The following is a 20,289-nucleotide window of genomic DNA, read 5'->3' as shown; positions in this document are numbered from 1 at the left end:
AGCGCAGCCACCTATATGCAGTCGTACGGCTACAAAGGAATGCTGTACAGCTTTCTCAGAAACTTCGCAGGTGAATAAAATTTCATCCCGGTCCAGGATACGAACCCGGGACCGCCTATCTAGGGCAGTCACTCTACCGAGTTAACCAGGAGGCTAGCAGTTTCGTAGGGCGAAAGCGAATTGATCGACAACTCGAAGGGATGGACATGTGTTAATCGACCGGATCTAGGAGAAATTGCCAAGAAGGAATAAGTTTCTGCGATTGACATCCACCTCAATGCAGCCGTACGGTTACAAAGGAAAGCTGTACAGATTTTCTGTGTAGCTGTACGGCTGCTTTGAGGTGGATGTCAAATTTTCATTCGCAGAAACTTATTCCTTCTTTGGGATTTCCCCTAAATCTGGTCGATTAGTTTTTTTCTTGGTATTTTTTGCTAACGCCACCGGACCAATCTCAAGCTTAAACAGCTCCGCTGTTAAGAACGGGCTGACTAGCCCCTGGCTTGAGGACCAGGATTACCTGTTCATTGGGGTCCTAGCACCTCATGTGAGGAATGCGTCGACATCATCCTACAATTGAGCTTAAGGTTAAATTACCCAAAGATTTTGTTCAGCTATATGAAATAGAAATCTCCACCAGTGACATTTTTTACATTTCGTTTTTCGGTAAATATTGTAGGGATTCGCCCCTGTGAGCGCTCGCGTTGCTTCGTTGAAATTACCGCGCGCCTCTATCTCCTGCCATCTCGGAGCGAACTGTAGAAATACTGTGTGATGGACGGGGGCCTGGCACCGCCGAGGTACGTTAGATAAGCGCAGCGGCGCTTGTCAAGGGGGAGTCGCCAGCAAGGAGAGCCCAGCCGCCGCCAGCCACCTTCAGGAGCTCGCACGACAGCAAGCGGTCAGCCGTTCTTCCCGCCGTGCCGTCAGCCTCCGGACATTGAAGTGCTTTGGTGAAGTGCTCGGGTGAACCTATATCCTGTGCCGTTTATGTTTTATTTGTGCTATTTCAGTAAAGCCCGTGTTTCTTGGAATGTTCTGTGCGGTATACTGTTTTGACAAAGACTGTTGCTTGAACTCCCTCGGTAGGCAGGACTACCTGCAATATGTCACACCGGTACCATCTCAACACATCAAGAATTGTGCGATTTTATTCTTTACATATGCAGAAAATGTAGAAACGCCGTGACGCTTTACACTTGCTGTGAAGTACAACTGCACCAGGAGCGCTTAACTAAGATCCAAGCCGCAGGCGCATTTGTCCGCGCGCACTAAACTGGCAAGGGGTCAGTGCATAACCAGAGCGGGACTAGACACTGCAGGTCTTAAAAGAACAGAAAAGAGGTCGGTCGGCTCTGCGACACCGAAGTCCGTAGATGTTAAAAACTAGTTACACGCCATGTCTCCTGGCCACTTCTGTGAAGAAAAAAAAAAATCCTGATGAAGTCATATAACTATAAATTACAGGCGCAGGAGGTGTCGGCGATGATGGTGTAGCTGGGATAGAGGTATGGTCATTAGGTGCTTAAGGGTTACTAATTCGAACCGACCTTGGCGTACTACTGCGGCATAATAATGAATCGCTTCAGTTCACAACATCTGTCGGTGCGTTACCACTTCTTAATTCCCTGGCAATGTCGTGGCTCATAATTAATGACGCCATCACAGCAGATGAATTGTATTCCTGCCGCACGATAGTGGCGACATAGCATAAGCAGGTTGGAAAGTAGGCAGACTGTCGCGAGCTAGCCTTCATTTTTAAACTTTTAATCTTTAACACCCTTAGTATTTCTTGAACTTCAAAATTTATCTGCAACATTTGTGCGACCTCAACTACAATATGCGAATGCTGGCCTGGATACACCAGCCTTGTGGAATTTTTTGAATCGTCCCGAGCTGCAGAGCAATATTTAGGTACCCTGATCATAACCGGGGTCCGGTAAATAGTGTTTGAATAAAGAGGCCTGGGTAAACAAAAAGAAAGCTTGTTTAAGTGTCCATAACGTTTCAATTGTGGTGGTTGTGGTGGATATAGATCTAATGATCCTTTTTTCCCATTGGGACGGCCTTTGAAGCAACTAAGGAATACGGGATGGTGACGAACTGACAAGTGAAATCAACAATTCCTTTCGAATGGTATACCCTGTATAGTGTCTTCGATATCCTTCTCAAAAGCTGAACACTTACCGTAGTTCCACAGAGAAATGAGCTCGCTATCAGCTCCACCATCAGGTGCGCCCATTTAGTAGATTGTAAATACATAACCTATTGATTTTTCACATTTACCAGCTTTAAAACTGCAGCTTTAAAAATTGTTGGTTAAATACAGGTGCATTGGCATGTCCGCGCTTGACATGAGTTCCTATACGACGCAGCTTCGCAACCGTGCATTTTCTGTTTTCTCGCAGCACTCCGCTTGTGAATATTAAGAAGTGAGCCAGTTCATGACCCGGGGGGTTGCCTCAGTGAAACTATACTATACGGGAAATCTGCAACCGGCCAGTTCCACGTGGTCACTATTAAATGCAAGCTAGTGCTGCATTACCCCTCACGCATTTTCGTTTTCTTATTTATTTATTTGTTGCAGAGTTTTCTTTCAGCAACCGGTGACAACCCCGTGAAATGTATACTATTAGAAACTTTAACAGCGCATTGCTTTCGCTCCGAAGCGTGTGCACCACAGTTGGCGTTCAATGCGCACTCTAAAACGACCTAGCGTTTCCACGGGGTCACTGCGAGCAAGGACCTCTACCCTGACACCTCTCTTCTCTCATGTCCAGGGGGCAGAATGCATGTGGCAGGCTATACCTAGTTGTTCGCCATTTATGACAATAAAAATATGTAAACACATGAACACAGACCGAGACGTGAAAGGGTCCACTGCAAGACACGCAAACATTGGTAAATCACGGTGAATCACAGTGCGCTTGAAGCCCGCTGTACGAACAGTCTGGAGAGAAACACGCAGTCAGGAACGAACTTGCAGGAACGAACTTGTAGTGGAATTACAATTACAGAGAGCGTCCGGTCACCGAAGAATGTACCAGAGTGTACTAGCGGTCAGGAGGGCGCTTTGACATCTTCAGCACTGGTGCTCATCTCATCCTCGAGGAGGCTGAAGTTTACGGTGCCCACCATCATGCTTTTGCGGAAGAGCTCCTTTTCTTCCTCTACATCAGCCTTGCTGACAGCGAACTCGTCCCACTCGCTGCCGTCCTCTTCCTTCAGAAGCTTCTCCAAAGCCTCCTGTTGTTGTCGCCGGAAGAAACCCAGCTGCCGAGAAGGAAATATGCAAGGTGTTTGAATGGTTTTGTGCGCACAAGGAAGTCTAAATATGAATAACTATACACCCGGCGCACCACCACCGAAATTGAAAAATGTGACCGACTTGCTGTACGTACATGAACCAGTCCGGCTATGATGAGTGAAAAGAGAAAAAGTCCGGCGACAGCACTGACAGCGATGATCCAAGCTTCCACCTCTTGCGCCGGTGGCGGACCCTCCTTTTGGAACACCGTGGTCACCTGCGTGTACGTGCGGTTCGCACAGGTAAGAAGAACACGAAGTAGACAACATGAGCACTTTGTTGTCTACTTGTTGTGTTTCGTCTTTTTGCGCTTTGAATATGACTGCAGTCCAACTAGCTCAGCTTTTCGTTCTGCAAGTAAGATGGGTGTCCTCGACGGCGATAGTGCACGAGGGCGCTGCGTTCTAATGATTCTAATGAGTACCTATATTTGCCGAATACCTCCACAGCCCCAGCCATGTAACGCCCTGAATTTGCACAAAAATGCATGACTGGCGTAGTTAACGCCTCTAACAGTTATAGTAGAGTAAATGAAGATAACTGTCCTAGGGGAATGAAAAATAAATCTACAAAATACAAAAATAAAGACATTACAAGAATGAACTAAGAAATAGAAATTATCCATATCATACACTTCCCCCACAAAATGACGACAAAAAATATAAAAAGCCCCCCAAAAAACGACGGATATATAAAAAAAAATCGTGAAAACGGATTTATGCGTTTATCTTTATTGCATCACCACTACGGGCATTTGAGGAGTTTTTTTTTTTATTTTTCGAAATGAGCCAAATCCAGACACCGAAACTAAATCAGATAAAGTTGTAGTGAAAAGAAAAAAAACTTGGCAACTTTCCCCTAGCAAACAGGTTTCGACAAAATAGGCCAGATAACGTCGGGCGAACGTGTACGCTCAATGTATTTAGTATCGAAATTGAGCCTGATCACGTTGCGGCACAGATCAAAATGAGCCAAGTCCATTTTTCAGATGCCAGTGTGCCTTTCGTTTGACGTCATATAACTTACATGGCCGCCTCCTTGTGAGTTCCCGCCTGACAGCTCGGACTGTCAGGCGTGATGAAATAATTAATATATTAGTAATTAATTAATTAAAAATTAACAACTACTTAACTAGCTGCTTACTTCACAATTTCTTGTGGCCCCAAACTTTCCTTAGCTTACATGTAAAACATGTCACATAATAGCATTGAGAGCATTGCATTTAGGTCCCGTAACAAAGTTTCGCTGTTTTCTGAAATCCTGCTTGTGTGGATTTGACTCATTTAGAAAAAAAAAAAAAAAAACTGATTTGCATTCATATCGCCTTAGGAATAACGCAAGAGACCCTGAGAACTTTCGTTCATGTTTTGAGTCTTCAATCTCCGTGCACAATTCAGACAAACTGGTCCAGGTTGTAATCCTCAGGTGCGGGGGGGGTTGCAGCCTTCAACAGACATAATGTAGGAACAACAGCACAGATGGTGATTTCGATAAAAACGAAAAAAAAAAAAAAATCAGGGAAGCTTGCACTCATGCGCAAGACTTGAATGGCGAAGCTGTTGTAGGTGATCAGTAACGGACACACACTTGAGTTTCTGCATCGTTGTGGTGTCGTGGTTGGCGTCGGCGGCATGACATTTCAATTACCTTATGCTGAGCAAGGCCAGAGTGAGCTCGTCGTTTTGGTCGACATTTTCGTACGCCAGGCTGCAAGCGCGTCTTATCGTCTCTAGCGGATGCTTCACACGCCGAGCCTCTCGAAGCGCGGCCTCTTCCCCCGCCGTGCGAATTATCCGCGATTGATTGATTGATTGATTGATTGATTGATTGATTGATTACAGTGTTTAACGCGCCGACGCAACGCAGGCGATGAGGCGCGCCGTAGTGGAGGGCTACGGATTAATTTTGACCACCTGGAGATCTTCAACGTGCGCCGAAATCTCATACACACGGGCGTTTTTGCTTTTCGCCTCCATTAGAAAAGCGGCCGCCGCGGCCGGGAAACGAACCCGTGACCTCGTGAATTATCCGCGGCCGGGCCCATGTGGAGTCAATGCTCACCTACAGCAGCTTCGACATGCAAGTGGCGGCTCTTATATACGGTACAGAGCGCATGCGCACGACGACACGTGGACGAACGAACGAGGGGCGTAAGATATGACGTGTCTTTCTCGTTCCGAGCAAGCGTTGCCACGATACAGCGAATGCTGGAGTATTTTTGTGGCCAATGTCGGCCAATCTCCCTAAGCTTGACGAACGTGCGCTCGAGGCACGCGTGCATGAGCGCCCGGCATTTTCTTGGTGCTTTTAACTGCGGACACCATACACAAACGATGTGCTCAACAGCTTCGCTGTTAAAAAAAATCATCGGGTCACTAGCCTTTTAATTGGTGAAACGTCACGCTCTCGCTATAGCAAAAAACAAAATTAACGTACGGTAGGAAAGCCTTACGTGAATTTCTTTGCGAGATTGTGCATCAGTCAAGAAAGTAGTGTTGTCCAGAATCTCAAGGAGACCTTCGGAGCCAACGCTGAATGCGTGCCACGAGCCCTGAAAAATATTGCAAGGCAAGTGAGCGTTTCATGTGCACTCTAAGCAAAGAACTGTATACATTACGCGTCGCATGCAGGTATTGAGTGAATTCAGGTACTTTGTCATGAGCCATGTACAAATCAGTTTCCATTAGGCTTATAAGTGGTTGGTGCCAATTCCTATATTATTTTTATTTAATTTTGTCGTTTATGCCTCTGCTGTTGTATGGCATTTAAAAAAAAAGACAAGCCCCATTCCGACCATACCACCCCTCCTTTGTCATATTCGTGAACGAGGAGTGGCCAATTGGACAGCTGGTTTGCAGTGCAAAAGCCTTTTTGGAATTCTGCTATTTGAATTCCAATAATGCTTTGTCGAAACAGCACCCATTTTTTTCCCCCTGATTAACTGAGACCTAATCAACCAACAAAGGCTAGCTGCGCGTCTGCTCGCTGCTGCACAGCGCAAGTGCTTGAGCGAATACTTACAGCTTGTCGCCTGACCTCCTCCATGTTAACAATGACGGACACTGCGATCTGCGCTATTTTCTGCCTGTCCAAAAATGGTCCGAAAATGCACTTGACTTCGTGGCAGAGTGATGTCTTGCAGTTCTGTGGGAGGAAGCAACGAAAGCTTTGCTAGGCGGAAAGGTTCTGAAGTTTCACTACAGGCTACCATGACTGGATCACCGCTGCGCGTCTATAAACAAAAAATAAACGTATTTAACGCCATGCCGATCATTCTTGACCACCATAATGAAAGACTGCAGAAGCTTGAAACCAGAGAATGAGCTCTTATCACTCTTTGTCTCTGAGCACTGTATGCGCTAGCCTATATGCGCATCTTTACTCCTTCAGTCAGCTCATACTTTGAGGCTTTCAGCCGTTCCATGCCGCAATAAATGTGCGAGTAGGACTAATGTCAGCTAGGACGCGCCAATGATGGCGGCGAAATGAATTTGTGGCGTACAGTGGTGCTCCTGAAGCCGCGCAGAACACCAGTGCTCCCATGTCATTTCTTCTCCTTCTTCTTCTTCTTCTTCATAATAATAATAATAATAATAATAATAATAATAATAATAATAATAATCATCGTCGTCGTCGTCGTCGTCGTCATCGTCGTCGTTTTTCTTTTGCGTCTTTCCCTTTGTTGTTATTAGAAAGAGCCTTGTTCAATCACCTAGGCTAGCGCATACCCGCTACCCCATATGGCTGCTCTGTGGCAGAGCCTTTGCCAGCCATTCGGCTGGCTTTATATCAGTCTTGACGCCATTGCCAAGAGCCCACCTTGGAATATTTCGCTGTTACGAAGACGCGCTTTGTTTTTCCCGCTAAATGCGCCATTTATGCATTCGCGCTAATAACAAAGGAACAGAATACTAAGAGACGAATTACGAATGCCATCGCTTCGGTTTAGGTGCTCTTTCTCTTCCTTCCTACTTTCTTCTCTACCTCTATCTTTAAAACGCCTTCCATATGCCGCGCGGCAAACACTCGTAATTAAAAAAAAAAAAAAAAAAACTTGGAACCGTTTCTTCCAATAGCTACATGAGCTCCTTAACGTAAAAATCAACAAACTGCATAGCAATTGTGTCACTTAAAAAAGGTAAAGGTACTCCAAACTGACAGTTTCTCTTCTGCGCTCGTGCTTGGTGCGTCTCCGTGCGGTAACCTCGTTAAGTAGCGGTGGCTCATGAAGACGACAGTAACAATGTTTCGGGTGAGTGCGCTCGTTGTCTCACGTCACGCTGCTTCCGCTGACACTGTGGCTTGCCGCTACACTATGACTGGCTACTCCCTCCCCCTACTAAACACATGTTTATAAGAAGATCCGAGATTTGTATTTATTTCCGATTTACATTCGCTAAACTAAGTAAAACAAATAACAATAGCAGTAAAAGTCGTTCAGTGAGGCTAAAGTATGCTGGGGGGGGGGGGGGTGGTGTATGGGGGCGATGTACGGAATTTCTTCCCAAATCATTGCTGAACGCGAAACGTACCAAGAGGTGCACGTTCTGGTCGGGGAGCCTGGTAATAAGCCTTTCGGCGCGAGGCGAATCGGCATCAGGCACCGACCGCACTACACGGCCGCTTAGGCTGTCCATCCCGATCGGGAAGACGTCAGAGCCCGAGCCGTCATCGCTGCTCTGTCCGGCCTCTCCGGCCTGGTCCACGCTGCTCATGACGAATCCTTCTACGTTTCGGCATGATCCCGGAACAAACCGGGCCCCTTGCGAAATCTGCGGGAGAGAAAAAAACAGGTATCAGTCACATGTGTTGGGTGCGACAGCAACAATAGGACCAGCCCAGTAGGTTTTGTGTAGACGGTAAACTCTACCTTCTCCTTTTGCGCCTCCCCACCGCCGCTATCATGCTCACACCAACGAAAAAAAATTCCCCGCATTTCCCCGAGGGGAAGAATGTGAAAGTGCGAATGCACGAGTTGAATTTGCGCGGTTCGGTAATGTTCGCGAAAGAGAGATCACACACACACACACACACAACTACAAAGAAAGAAAGATGCATTTATTCACAGACACCTATTTGTGTTGTCGTTGTACTTGATTGCTAGAGCGGATCTCAGCTTTGAAATTTCGTGTCAGTACTCCTTTACGGTGCATTAGCCCTTCTCACGCCCGATTCCTGGCCAATCCCCCACGTGGGTATGTGCCATGTCAGCGGCCAGGCAGCGCGCGCCCATCTTTGAAATTTCGTGTCAGTACTCCTTTAAGCGGGTGCATTAGCCCTTCTCACGCCCGATTCCTGGCCAATCCCCCACGTGGGTATGTGCCATGTCAGTGGCCAGGCAGCGCGCGCCCATCTCCCCCCGTTGCTAAGGAAGACGAGGAGCGCGCGCACCCGCAGCTGTTGCTATATGCGGACTACGGCGGCGGACGATTCAGGTTCGCTTAAGAAGTGCATTCGCACTTAAAACATAATTATAGTCGCATTTATCGTCCTCGTCCTCGTTATGATCATCATAACAACCATTGATGTGGGCATAATCGTCCACTCGGGTCCTGGATCTTTCCTGCTACTCACTGTAATTTCCCGGAATGAAGTGGCGGCCCCTACAGTGCAGGGAGAGTGTGCTCGCGTTCCCCCTTTCCCATTCGCATTGTTCCACCTTTCCCCTTCACCTTCTTCCCCCTTTCCCCTAAGGCCCGTTTTGCCCTTGAAATTTTTCGTGAACGCGCCAACCATGAGCAAACGTTTTTCTATAGATTCCGCACATGGGAAGACACACCGCAAGCCTCGAGACACCGCAAATCTCCGGTGCGCGGTGACTACCAAGAACTTGTGTAACCTTGCCCTTGGGCCTACTTGAGAAAATCCTTTTCTTTTATTTGGCCAGTTGTACATATTGCAGTGTTCATTTCCTTTTTGATATTCACAGTTACATATAGTGTTATTTAGAAATGTTTATTGTCCTCCATTCCTCGTATATTTGTTAACGTAGCCGACTGTGCTCATTAAAGTACTCATGTTTGCTTTTGTTGCACTTGTGTCATTCTATTTTCCTCATCGGGTTATAAAAATTATTCTGTTTCTACTTACGAGATCTGGCTCACACTCCTCGACGCTAGCGGAGAAAGGTAGACATCAACAATAAACCATCTTTGTCGCTGGTGGAATACTCGTTTTCTTGCAGGTACGCCGCAATCAAGTGGAACCGTTATAACATTATATTGCACTATCAGTAACCTTCTGGCATATCTTGTCATTTTCCCTCTGCACCAGCGTCTCAAACATGAAAACTCTTGGTTTCAACAGTTTCCGTCAAAATGGTGTGTATGTACGGTTCCTGTGGAGTACTCCCGAAGTACTGTGTGAAAATAAACTTTTTTTCTTCGGCCGCCAACGATTTTCGTTTTACTCTTTCTGGCACGGTGGCTACCCCAGTCAACCATATTTTCTTGATTTATTTCTGCTTAAAGACTTGTCTTTTCTGAGTTGGTAGCATGACATAACGTGTTGTATAATTAGCTAATACTAAGTAAGCTAGAACTGAAGTGCTGCAATCAAATAGTATAGAGCGCCATGTCACTGAGGTTGGTAGTCACCTAGAGTGACCACCGTGCATGTGAGGATGGGCAGTATCTACAGGTGCGGTATGTGCAGTACAAAATTCCAACCAAAATTCCAGGGAAACAAGGACTGTTTTGCGGCCTTACACCGAAAATGACTAGTAGACCTTTCCTGCATGTTGGTCACCTCAGGTGACCACCTCATATCTTTTGAACCAAAAGTGCCACTTTTTATCTTGTAAGAAAAGCATTTTCTGACCAAAAGTACACTATTTTTTCAATTAGAAACTGTTTCACCACAGAATGAAGTTCTGTGCCTGAAACAGTTAAAAATTATTTTCTGAACACCTGCAAGGCGCCTGCTGCATATACAATCCTTATCACCGTAAAACATGGTGACAGGGAAAGGGAAAGAACATATATTGCGAACTAATTACACTTGTCAGTTCTGTATTAATTATTTAATTTTATGTCGAAAATAAAACTGAACTTAAAGTTGTTTTTTGACGTATGCGGAACTTGTTTTGTCATACTGACAAGGGTTGCAATAAGCCAATCCTTCAATGCGTATAAATTTCGCCATTAGGAATTTATTGAAGCGGGAGTAAAACATGGTGTTTTGTACATTTAGAACACGAAAAGCATTAATGTAGCTCAAAGGTGCAGTCATTGTGACGAAATGTACAAGTCTCCTTGCAGTTTGTGAAAGAATTGCCAAACCACATTTTGTAATACGTATTAAAATGCATTTTGTGTATGCTGCTTGATGTGTTTGTTGTACGATGTACCCACTTCTACTACGTACATCTCGTGTATCGAGACAGCAGTACCTGCAAAAAACTGTGGTTGATTCCTCTGCCATAGGAATCAGTAAAACACGGAAGTGAAATATGCAGTGAAATCTGCAGCTGAGCATGATTTGCGGGTCGGCGGTTGTTTTGTGGGTGTGCCTGGCGAGCGACGTCCTCCTGTCGGGTCGCTTCGGCAAAGGTGTACTGGCGTCATTTTCATGATGGATATCACGTCAGCGAAATCGACGGATATAACGTCAGCAAATTATTTTAACACTTTCGTGTTAAAATATAACACCCCAGAACGAACAACCCTAAGTATAACGAACTCTTTAGTACTAAAGGTTGCTTCCCCGCAAGAAGATCCTGTGTGCAGGGGTGCACCCTTTACAGGCCGCTTGCTTCGCTGTACTGGCGTCACTTCCGTGATGGATATGACGTCAGCGATATCTTTGTGTATCCGGGAATAAAACACTTTCGTGTTAATAAAAACAAATAAAAAGTGTGCATGGGCGCCTCAAGTGCTAAATATTCTGCCTGTAAAGCTGCACTACTGCGGGCGAACAATTTTTGTGGTGAAAGCAACGTCAAGAGAGAAAACGCTGAAAGCACATGAACATCCCATACCCACTTTTCACACGGACTGCAAATGGTAAGAAGTTCGATATGATGTTTATTGTACCGTGGGATCTTCGGTTGTGGTCGTTTGTAGTTGTTGTCATAGTTTGTCCTTTACCTCGCAAAATGGCGAACAGACAGAAATTGCTGCCAAAATTATCAGAGCGTAACGTGGTATACGACAAATTCAGGAAGTAGAGTGCGAAGCTTTGAAATTTTTTGGGTGAAAGGTACCCCTTATTTTTTCATTCAGTCGTGAATGAATTGAGGGTATGTGAGTTGTCTGTGTACGACCAGCCCAAAACATGATGACTGGATTTGTAAGCTAAATCAGTGAGCGTTAATTGTCCAGGTTGTACGTGAGAAGCATATAAACAGTAATGGGTTACAAAAGGGAATAAAACTTTCAGGCAAAAATTGTTTAACTCAGTGCTTATGCGTGTAATACTTGTAAAATTGCTCGCCAAACTGCTCGTGTCGCTTTCTCGCTAGACTGCTCGCTTGCTCTGCTCGCTAAAATACTCGATAAATTGTTGTAACTGGCTGATTACAGCCGCGGAAAGTTATCGACAGAAAAGAATGCCCAAAAGTACGTAGCGATATTGCTTTTAGAAAACGTTTTAACTGCAAGGGGGGGGGGGGGCAAATATTTAGTTATGGGTGATCTAATTATAACACCTTACTTGTTCCTCTGCAAAATTAATGAAGTACTGGTGAGCAAATAAAACAACAAAATAACTTGAGGGTTCACTGGTTGACCAGCATTGAATTTCTGAACATTGAGATTGCTATGAATACCTCGATTTCTTTGACGTAGATGATTGGTTGCTCTGACTCGCTGAAGGCGTGTGGCACACGAATGGAGAGTTGGACCTGCTGAATTGGACTCGCGTATTGCTTGACAAGCTGGAAAAAAGAGGGAATATGACGTGGCATTGTATTCCCTGGGATGCATTTCACGTTTAGTGCTGAAAAGTGCAATTAATTTTACAGAAAAAAAAACTTTATCCAAGGGTGTGAAATACCTTACCACGAATCCATGTTTCAGGTCGATTGACTTTGTAGTTCCGTTGAAAGTTAGCACTTCGGGCCTCGCTGTCCTGCAAAGTAGGACCGGAGGGCATTTGGGCTCTGAACAACAAATATTGTGAAGATATCGCCATAAAATTAAACAAAGCAAACTTCCTGATTTTCACGACAGAATATTTTTTTATTTGAAATCGCGAACAAGAACATTTTATGCTAATCGATTATTAACTAATGCAACAAGAAACAATCATCGTCATTCAAATGTTCCTTATGTAAAAACCCAAGCCCACCTTCCTTACATTGCATTGCGATATATTGTCTATGCCTGACGTCGTGCTCAACCCCGACTGTGTAGCATTTAAAACTTCCATCAAGCAAACTTTGTACTAGAGCCCGCCAAACAAACAAACAAACAAACAAACAAACAAACAAACAAACAAACAAACAAACAAACAAACAAACAAACAAACAAACAAACAAACAAACAAACAAACCGACCGACTGACCGACCGACCGACCGACCGACCGACCGACCGACCGACCGACCGACAAGCAAGCAAGCAAGCAAGCAAGCAAGCAAGCAAGCAAGCAAGCAAACAAACAAACAAACAAACAAACAAACAAACAAACAAACAAACAAATAAATAAATAAATAAATAAATGAAATACTCATGGGTGGACCCTCAAAGATGCGTTAGCAATGCATCCCTTTCCCTCGCGAACTTGACAATTCGCCTGATGCCATGCTTTGCCCCGGCTTTAGAAACACGCCACACGGCATTTCCCGCACGCCACTCGCAAGCCAGGTCCGCGCACCATGTCAACCTGCTTCGGATTCTTCCTATCTCAGTGGTGCCGTTTACTCGCTTTAGAGGTGGTACTGGATGCGTATTGCTCCTTTCGTTCCTTAAGCCCCTCGGCATTCCATCGTAGTCATTTCCATACCATCTTCTTTTGCCGTCTACTCAACCCTGCATTCGCGCCACACTCCATTTCGCACTGCGCATCATCGCGTACAAGCCTCAAGGTGTCGGATGCCAGCATGCTTGTGTGACATCCCCACGAAAGCAACGAGCCGCCGCCACCTCTTACCCTGGTATTCTGAGTCCATCCTCCACTCGAACCTCCAGTGGAGGAGATCCCTGAAATCGATTTCCGCATTCATGTGAATTGCGGAATCCTTCCCTCATCCGAGTTGAGGGAGGAGTGAGTGTGGAGGAGGGACTCAGAATACGGCCCTTAGACTTGACGTCATCCCGTATACGCTTGCAGCGCCGTGAAGGCTGCGCCACTGCAGCCGATGCCAGCCCTACCTAGGCTTGACGTCGCCCCTCTGCAAGGTCTTTGTTTAGGCTTAACGTTTGGCAGCCCTAACGTCAAGCTTAACAACTTCTCAAACGACTTCAAGCTCATTGTACTTCAAGGTACCGTTTGACGACACTGGGTTTCAGAGCCTGATGGGTGAGGTCAATGCTACGGCTTCATCTTACGTATTTGGAACCAAGAGGTCATAGAGGCTTTCGCACTAAATCGTAGAACAGAAGCGCCCCCCCCCCCCCCCCTGGGGCTACAAAGCGCTTGACTAATAAAACAGGAAAAGAGGCGGGCCTTCAACCTGAGGCACAGAAAAAGGGCACTGTGCACGCGGATGGACACTGCCTCCTGGGCGGTTCAATAGATGGCACTACCTGGCCTAAGGTGCCTTGGTTAAACTTGAGGTATATAAACGCATCGTATGATAGGACTGGTGCCACTGTTGGCGTTATTAAGTTTTCATCATCCGAAGTTTTATCTCTCGCACATTTTTGCGTTCTGACCTTATGAGGATATGCTTAGGGCTACCCTTCACCTTATTTGTTTCGAAGTTAGATTTCTGTAAAATTGTGCGGGCGTTATGTCCCTGCATGGTGAATTCTCATGATATAAGGCAAGCTGCATCAATAGGTGGTATCTCGCTACCTAGCTGCATCATCCCTAACTATCCGGTCTGTTTTAACGGTTATGCTAACGTATTACACACGGCCTTCTCGATCCCCTCTTTCTAGTTCACTCCAGAAACCACTTTACTAGGGCCAGAGCGAGATGCATTCCTGGTGCATTCCAAGCCCAAGAGCTCACCCTAGCATAGCGATGTCCGCTTGGTGAACGAATGGTAGAGTGAGGACGACCTTGTTGTCGCTGGGCGAGGTCTCCTCGCTGGTAGTTGCTGCCTCGGCGGTCAGGTCGAACGTGTCTTGCACTTGGCTCGTGTCCAGCTTCAACCGGAAGGAGGCCTGCACAAACAGTACTGTGTCACACAGGTCCTGTGTTCATCGAAGGATTAAGCGATCAAATTAACCCCCGTCGAAAGAAATGGCAAGAACCAGTGACTAACGCCAGGTTTCACCTAGGGTTGGCAGGACCTCCCCCACCCTCCGCAACAACAACAAACAAGAAAACAAACATTAACATAAGAACGCCCTCGTTAATTTTTTGCCTCCGATTTTCCTGATTTAATTTTTTAATTTCTCATCCCTCCAAAAAGGCTTTTTTTTGTGTCGGAGAACGACGAAAAAAATTAAGAATATGAGCCACGTGTAGTTTCTCTGTAAAATAATTCTAGGTAGCGTCAATGGCCTCATTCGTTTCTTCCTTCTTCTGGAGTCCAAAACAAGCCCGATGTAGTTTTGTTTTGAGCGAAGCTTTAATGGCTGGGTTTCATGCGTTTTTAATATCCGAGAGCAAAATCACCCGAGGTTCCACGTTTCCCTGAAGCGCGAGGCGGTCTATAGCGCGAAGCGGTGAAAAAAAGAACGTCTCGGTGTGCGCGGGATTTGTACGCAACCACCAAAGTCGAACACTGTTAAAAAAAAGGGAAAAAAGCTTACTTAGAACTTAAGCTTACGCGTCTCGTCACTTGGATAGGCATTTTGAGCTGATATAGGCACTATTTTCAACATGCTTGTGGAGTCAACATAGGTGCATGCGTATATGTGCGCGTCTTTCTTAGAGATTACCGCCGTCAATGCTCAAGAGAAATTAATTGATCATACTTATTTTCACCTAAGCTCTGTGTCACCTCTATGTAGCAAGCTAAAAAGCTTCGCTGATTATCTGATTTGACGGAGTGGAATGGCTTCTGATGTTTTTCTAAGAAGCTTGCAGTCAGCACTGAACTGTGCAGATGCCGATAAGTGCGCACCGTGTTTGAGGGCCTGAGAGGGTTTCCGGCGTCGCAGACAATGAGCGTCCTCTGTTGGTCCGAGTCCTGCTGGACGCTGCACTGGTCTTTGTTGACCACTTGCACGCTCTCGGGAAACGTAATCAACACGCGCGCCAGGTACGCCGGGTCAGCCGTGCGTCCGTTCTCCACGAACACCAGGAGCGACAACTCCCGACGCTCCCCGACGACCAGGGGCGACCCGCTGTCGAAACACAGGTTGGCGGAGAAAAAAAAAAATGGGCGAAGTTTAACACTTGGAAACCTAGTTATCGTAAGCGAAGGGTCTGCTTGGCTGAGTTTTGCAAGGACTACGCGAACAGTGTTTTATGAAAGTTAGGTCACACCTGCTACCTCAGTAAAATGTGCTGTTGGGCTAGTTGGCGCATTATGAATTACGAAAATTGCGCTTAGAGGACAAACAGAGGAAGGACGACAGACAATGCGCATTGTCTGTCGTCTTTCCTCTGTTTGTCCTTTTAGCGCAATTTTCGTAATTCATAATACGCCTGCCACCCTTGGGCTCCGGATGGCTGCGGGCAATCAATCGCCACAGAACAGACGATTGGGCTAATTGGTAACTGTTTATTTTGGTTTTGAAAGCGCTCACAAAACAGGAACGAAGGTAGAAAAAATTACGTCCACCTCCCCTCGCGGGAACCCTGGTGTGATGCGACGCTGAGGGGGGGTTCAAGCGCAAGCGGAGAGCAACCGTCGACCGAAAGGCCGCCGGAGAGCGGCACACCGGTTATATGCGCAGCGCGCCCGAAGGAGAGGAGACCGCGGAGAGAGAGAGTACTGCACATGCGCAGCACCGCGCGCAGCGCCTCCCACCGGCGGAGTGAGAGCGCGCTGGGCCGCACACGCTCTCACCTGGGCACGCTCCAGCGCTAGTGCGTCTCCCGCGGCTATGGCGCAACACAATCCAACACATCATCATCATCATCATCATCATCATCATCATCATCATCATCATCATCATCATCATCATCATCATCATCATCATCATCAGCCTATCTACGCCCACTGCAGGGCAAAGGCTTCTCCCATTATTCTCCAATTACCTCGGTCCTGTGCCAACTGTGCCCAATTTATCCCCGCAAACTTCTTGATCTCATCTGCCCATCTAACTTTCTGCCGCCCCCTGCAACGCTTGCCTTCTCTAGGGATCCACTCTGTTACCCTTAATGACCAGCGGTTAACTTGCCTTCGCATTACATGCCCTGCCCACGTCCATTTCTTCTTCTTAATTTCTACTAACATGTCTTTAACACCAGTTTGCTCCCTGACCCACTCCGCTCTCTTCTTGTCCCTTAATGTTACACCTATCATTTTCCGCTCCATTGCCCGCTGAGTCATTCTCAATTTAAGTTGAACCGGGATCACGCGTGGCTCTCACCGACTGGCATCATTTCCGCCTGTCGGATCTCCCCACCATTGACCCATCTAATCCCGACGCTTGGCTTCGTGCTCTCATGCGCAATCATGATCGGCACACGAAATATGTTGCCCTGACAGCCGATGCCCCTTTCATAGACCCACATCTCGTGTACCTTTGGGACGCGCGCCGCTCACTCATTCGCCGCTGGCGCCGGAACAAAGCCAACCGTCGCTTGCGCCGTCGAATTAACATCCTCACACAAGAAGCCCAGACCTACGCGGATCAATTAGCTCGCTCGAACTGGTGGAATTTCTGTGACTCTCTCAATCCAGCAATGAACACCAAACGGGCTTGGTCCCTCCTCCGCTCGCTCATTCAACCTTCCTCACCGGTCCACCCTGTTCCCCGCATCCTCCTCTCGACAAAGCAACATCCTAACACACTAGCAGAGGACCTTCGCTTACTCATGTACCCTACTAGTACACACATTCCTGCTTCTGCGCTTCCACGCCGAGACTTCTCGCCGTCCCCCCTTGACCAGCCTTTTACAGTAACAGAACTGCACCGGGCGCTCAACACCCTTCGTCGCAATACGACGCCAGGGGAAGATCGAATAACTTATAAACTACTCCGCAACCTTCCCGACAGCGCACTTTCAGAACTCCTGGCTCTCTTTAACCACATCTGGCTCAGTGGCGAACTGCCGGCGTCTTGGAAACATTCCAAAATTATTTTGATCCCGAAACCAGGCAAACCACACACTCTTCCAAATCTTCGCCTTATCTCGCTTACGTCTTGTGTTGGTAAATTGCTTGAGCGTATGGCATTGACGCGCCTTGAATGGCACCTTTCTCACAACTCTGCCCTCCCTTTCACCCAAACTGGATTCCGCCACTACATATCCACTCAGGATACCCTCCTCCGTATTTCCCATGACGTCTACGGCTTTCGTAGCTCCTCTCAGCTCCGTGGCATCCTTGCTCTCGACATTCATAAGGCCTTCGATAATGTTCAGCACACTGCCATTCTCGCTAACTTAGCCAAAACTAACTGCGGATCTCGCATGTATACCTACATCCGTTCGTTCCTCTCTAACCGTACCGCTTCTTTCTCTATCCCGGGCTCTACCTCCCCCCGTTCTATCTATCAGCTGGTACCCCCCAAGGCTCCATCCTGTCACCCACCCTTTTTAACATCGCTTTAGCTTCGCTTCCTCCACTATTAGGTGCCATCCCTCTTCTCTCCTACTCTATATACGCGGATGACATCACGCTCTGGTCAACCAAGGGCAGTCCCGGCCAACTGGAGGACACTCTTCAGCAAGCGTGTGACGTCATCCAAGGCTATGTCACGTCTGTCGGCCTCTCTATTTCGCCTTCAAAATCCGCTCTACTCGTAGTCAGTAACAAGCGTGGAGTAGCCCCGGACCGCTTTCTTCCTCAGGTACAAATTTTTGGCAGCCTTATACCGCATGTTGACACCCTTCGGATTCTCGGTCTCACCTTACATTATGCGGGCAGCTCTGTACCGAATCTGCGCACACTTCACAATCAGATCACTCAGCTATCCCATCTCCTCCGCCGGGTCGCCAACCGAAGAGCTGGACTGCACGAGCATCACCTGCTCCGCATCATCGATGCTTTTGTTATGTCCCGTATACTATACACAATTCCGTATTTGCAACCCTCGCCATCTCAGCTCTCGTCCCTCGAGGCCTCCCTCCGCACACTTTACCGTATCGCTGTGGGAGTACCCCCCTACGCCCCCAGCGCCACCCTTCTGGAACTAGGGATATATAATACTCTTGAAGAACGCATTGCGTGCCATCGCCAGGCCCAACTCGAACGCCTGCAGACTTCTGCCCAAGGTCGTGCTATTCTCAATACACTTAACTACCCCACTTCGCAACTACCCCCCATACCACCGGAGCACCCTCCTTGGGCGACTTTCACTAATTTACGGGTTGAGCCTTTGCCCCGCAACATGAACCCTGATCGACACCCTGCTCGTCGTGCACTGCGCGTTCAGGCCCTCTCCAGACGAATTAATTTTCTACTCTCCCATGGTTCCATCGTTTACTTTACTGACGCCAGCGACATCCCCTCAAACTCAACGGGCATGGCTTCATTTCTCCAACTCCCTTCTTTAGACACTGCCACGCTTTCCTTTCTTCCTACACCGGGTTCGACCTCTCTCGAAGAATACGCCATTGCCCTTGCAATAGAGCACTCTTACTGTTCCTACCATCACGCCAGCATATATCTTCTCCGACTGTCAGTCAGCCCTTCGTAATTTCGCTCACCATGAGACTCACCCACACACTACTGAATTCGTCACTCCGATACTTGCATTGAATCCTCGGCCCCGCTTCACACTGGTTTGGGTTCCTGGCCACGCTGGCATGTGCGGAAACGCCTTAGCAAACGCGCTCACCCGAGTACTTTTCCCGGGTCCGCCCATGTCCTGGCCAACCTTGTACCACCCGCCGACGGTTCGTACTCAACACCGCGCTTCCCGCCGTTACCAATTACACGCCCAACGCCTATCACGTACCCTGTACCCACCCCCCAGTTCCCGTCTAACTCGTGAGGCTGCGTGCCTCATTCGGAAGGCTCAAACCTCTTCACTCCCCTCCCATCACATTCTTCACCGCATCTATCGGCGCCCTGGTCATCCTTCCTGTCCCACCTATTCTTCCTACCCATCCATCCCTCATTCTTATTGGGACTGCACCCCGCCATCACTTGACCCATCCCTCGCCTCCATCACCTCCTGGGAGCTCTGGTTGTCTCCCCCGCCGACAGTAAACATCCAGGCTGCCCAGGAAGCTCTCTACAAACACGTGCACCGGATCCGCACGGACATTCTGGAGTACTACGTGGATCCGGTGAATTGAACTTTGAAATTAGGACCTGGACTTAGGTCCTGCGAAAAATAAAGTTTATTCTCTCTCTTAGTGAGCCTCCAAGTTTCTGCCCCGTAGGTGAGTACCGGTAAGATGCAGCTGTCATACACTTTCTTCTTCAGGGACAATGGTAGTCTGCTATTCATTATCTGAGAATGTCTGCCATATGCACCCCACCCCATTCTGATCCTTCTAATTATCTCTGCCTCATGGTTGGGATCTGGGGTCACAACTTGGCCTAAGTAGATATATTCGCTTACCACCTCCACTGCCTCGCCACCTATCTCAAACCGCTGTGCTGTCCCGAGGTTATTGATCATTACTTTAGTTTTCTGCATACTAATTTTCAGGCCCACGGTTCTACTCTGTTCGCCCAGTGCGGAAAGCATGCTTTGCAATTCGTCCCCCGAGTTACTTAGCAAGGCAGCGTCATCAGCGAATCTGAGGTTACTGAGGTATTCTCCCTTAACCCTTACTCCCACCTGTTCCCAATCCAATG

The 20,289-nt window shown here is 47.4% G+C and overlaps 1 protein-coding gene across 1 annotated transcript in view; it reads right to left on the bottom strand.

Moving 5' to 3' along the window:
* Positions 1-295: 295 nt before the first annotated feature.
* Positions 296-20,289, bottom strand: part of LOC144169809 (integrin alpha-9-like) — a 106,625-nt gene continuing 86,631 nt past the window's right edge. Inside the window, exons 19-27 of the mRNA XM_077699168.1 lie at positions 15,487-15,709; positions 14,424-14,578; positions 12,307-12,376; positions 12,075-12,182; positions 7,840-8,079; positions 6,329-6,451; positions 5,760-5,858; positions 3,402-3,524; positions 296-3,273 (exon numbers count right to left, since the gene is read on the bottom strand). Coding sequence (XP_077555294.1) covers positions 3,061-3,273; positions 3,402-3,524; positions 5,760-5,858; positions 6,329-6,451; positions 7,840-8,079; positions 12,075-12,182; positions 12,307-12,376; positions 14,424-14,578; positions 15,487-15,709 — 1,354 coding nt within the window. The 3' untranslated portion in view covers positions 296-3,060. The remainder of the gene's footprint in view (positions 3,274-3,401; positions 3,525-5,759; positions 5,859-6,328; positions 6,452-7,839; positions 8,080-12,074; positions 12,183-12,306; positions 12,377-14,423; positions 14,579-15,486; positions 15,710-20,289) is intronic.

This window comes from Haemaphysalis longicornis, unplaced genomic scaffold, assembly GCF_048455015.1.
Source record: "Haemaphysalis longicornis isolate Haplotype H1 unplaced genomic scaffold, Haemaphysalis longicornis Haplotype H1 scaffold_2, whole genome shotgun sequence".
NCBI lineage: Eukaryota > Metazoa > Arthropoda > Arachnida > Ixodida > Ixodidae > Haemaphysalis > Haemaphysalis longicornis.
This window is presented reverse-complemented; position numbering and strand designations above follow the sequence as displayed.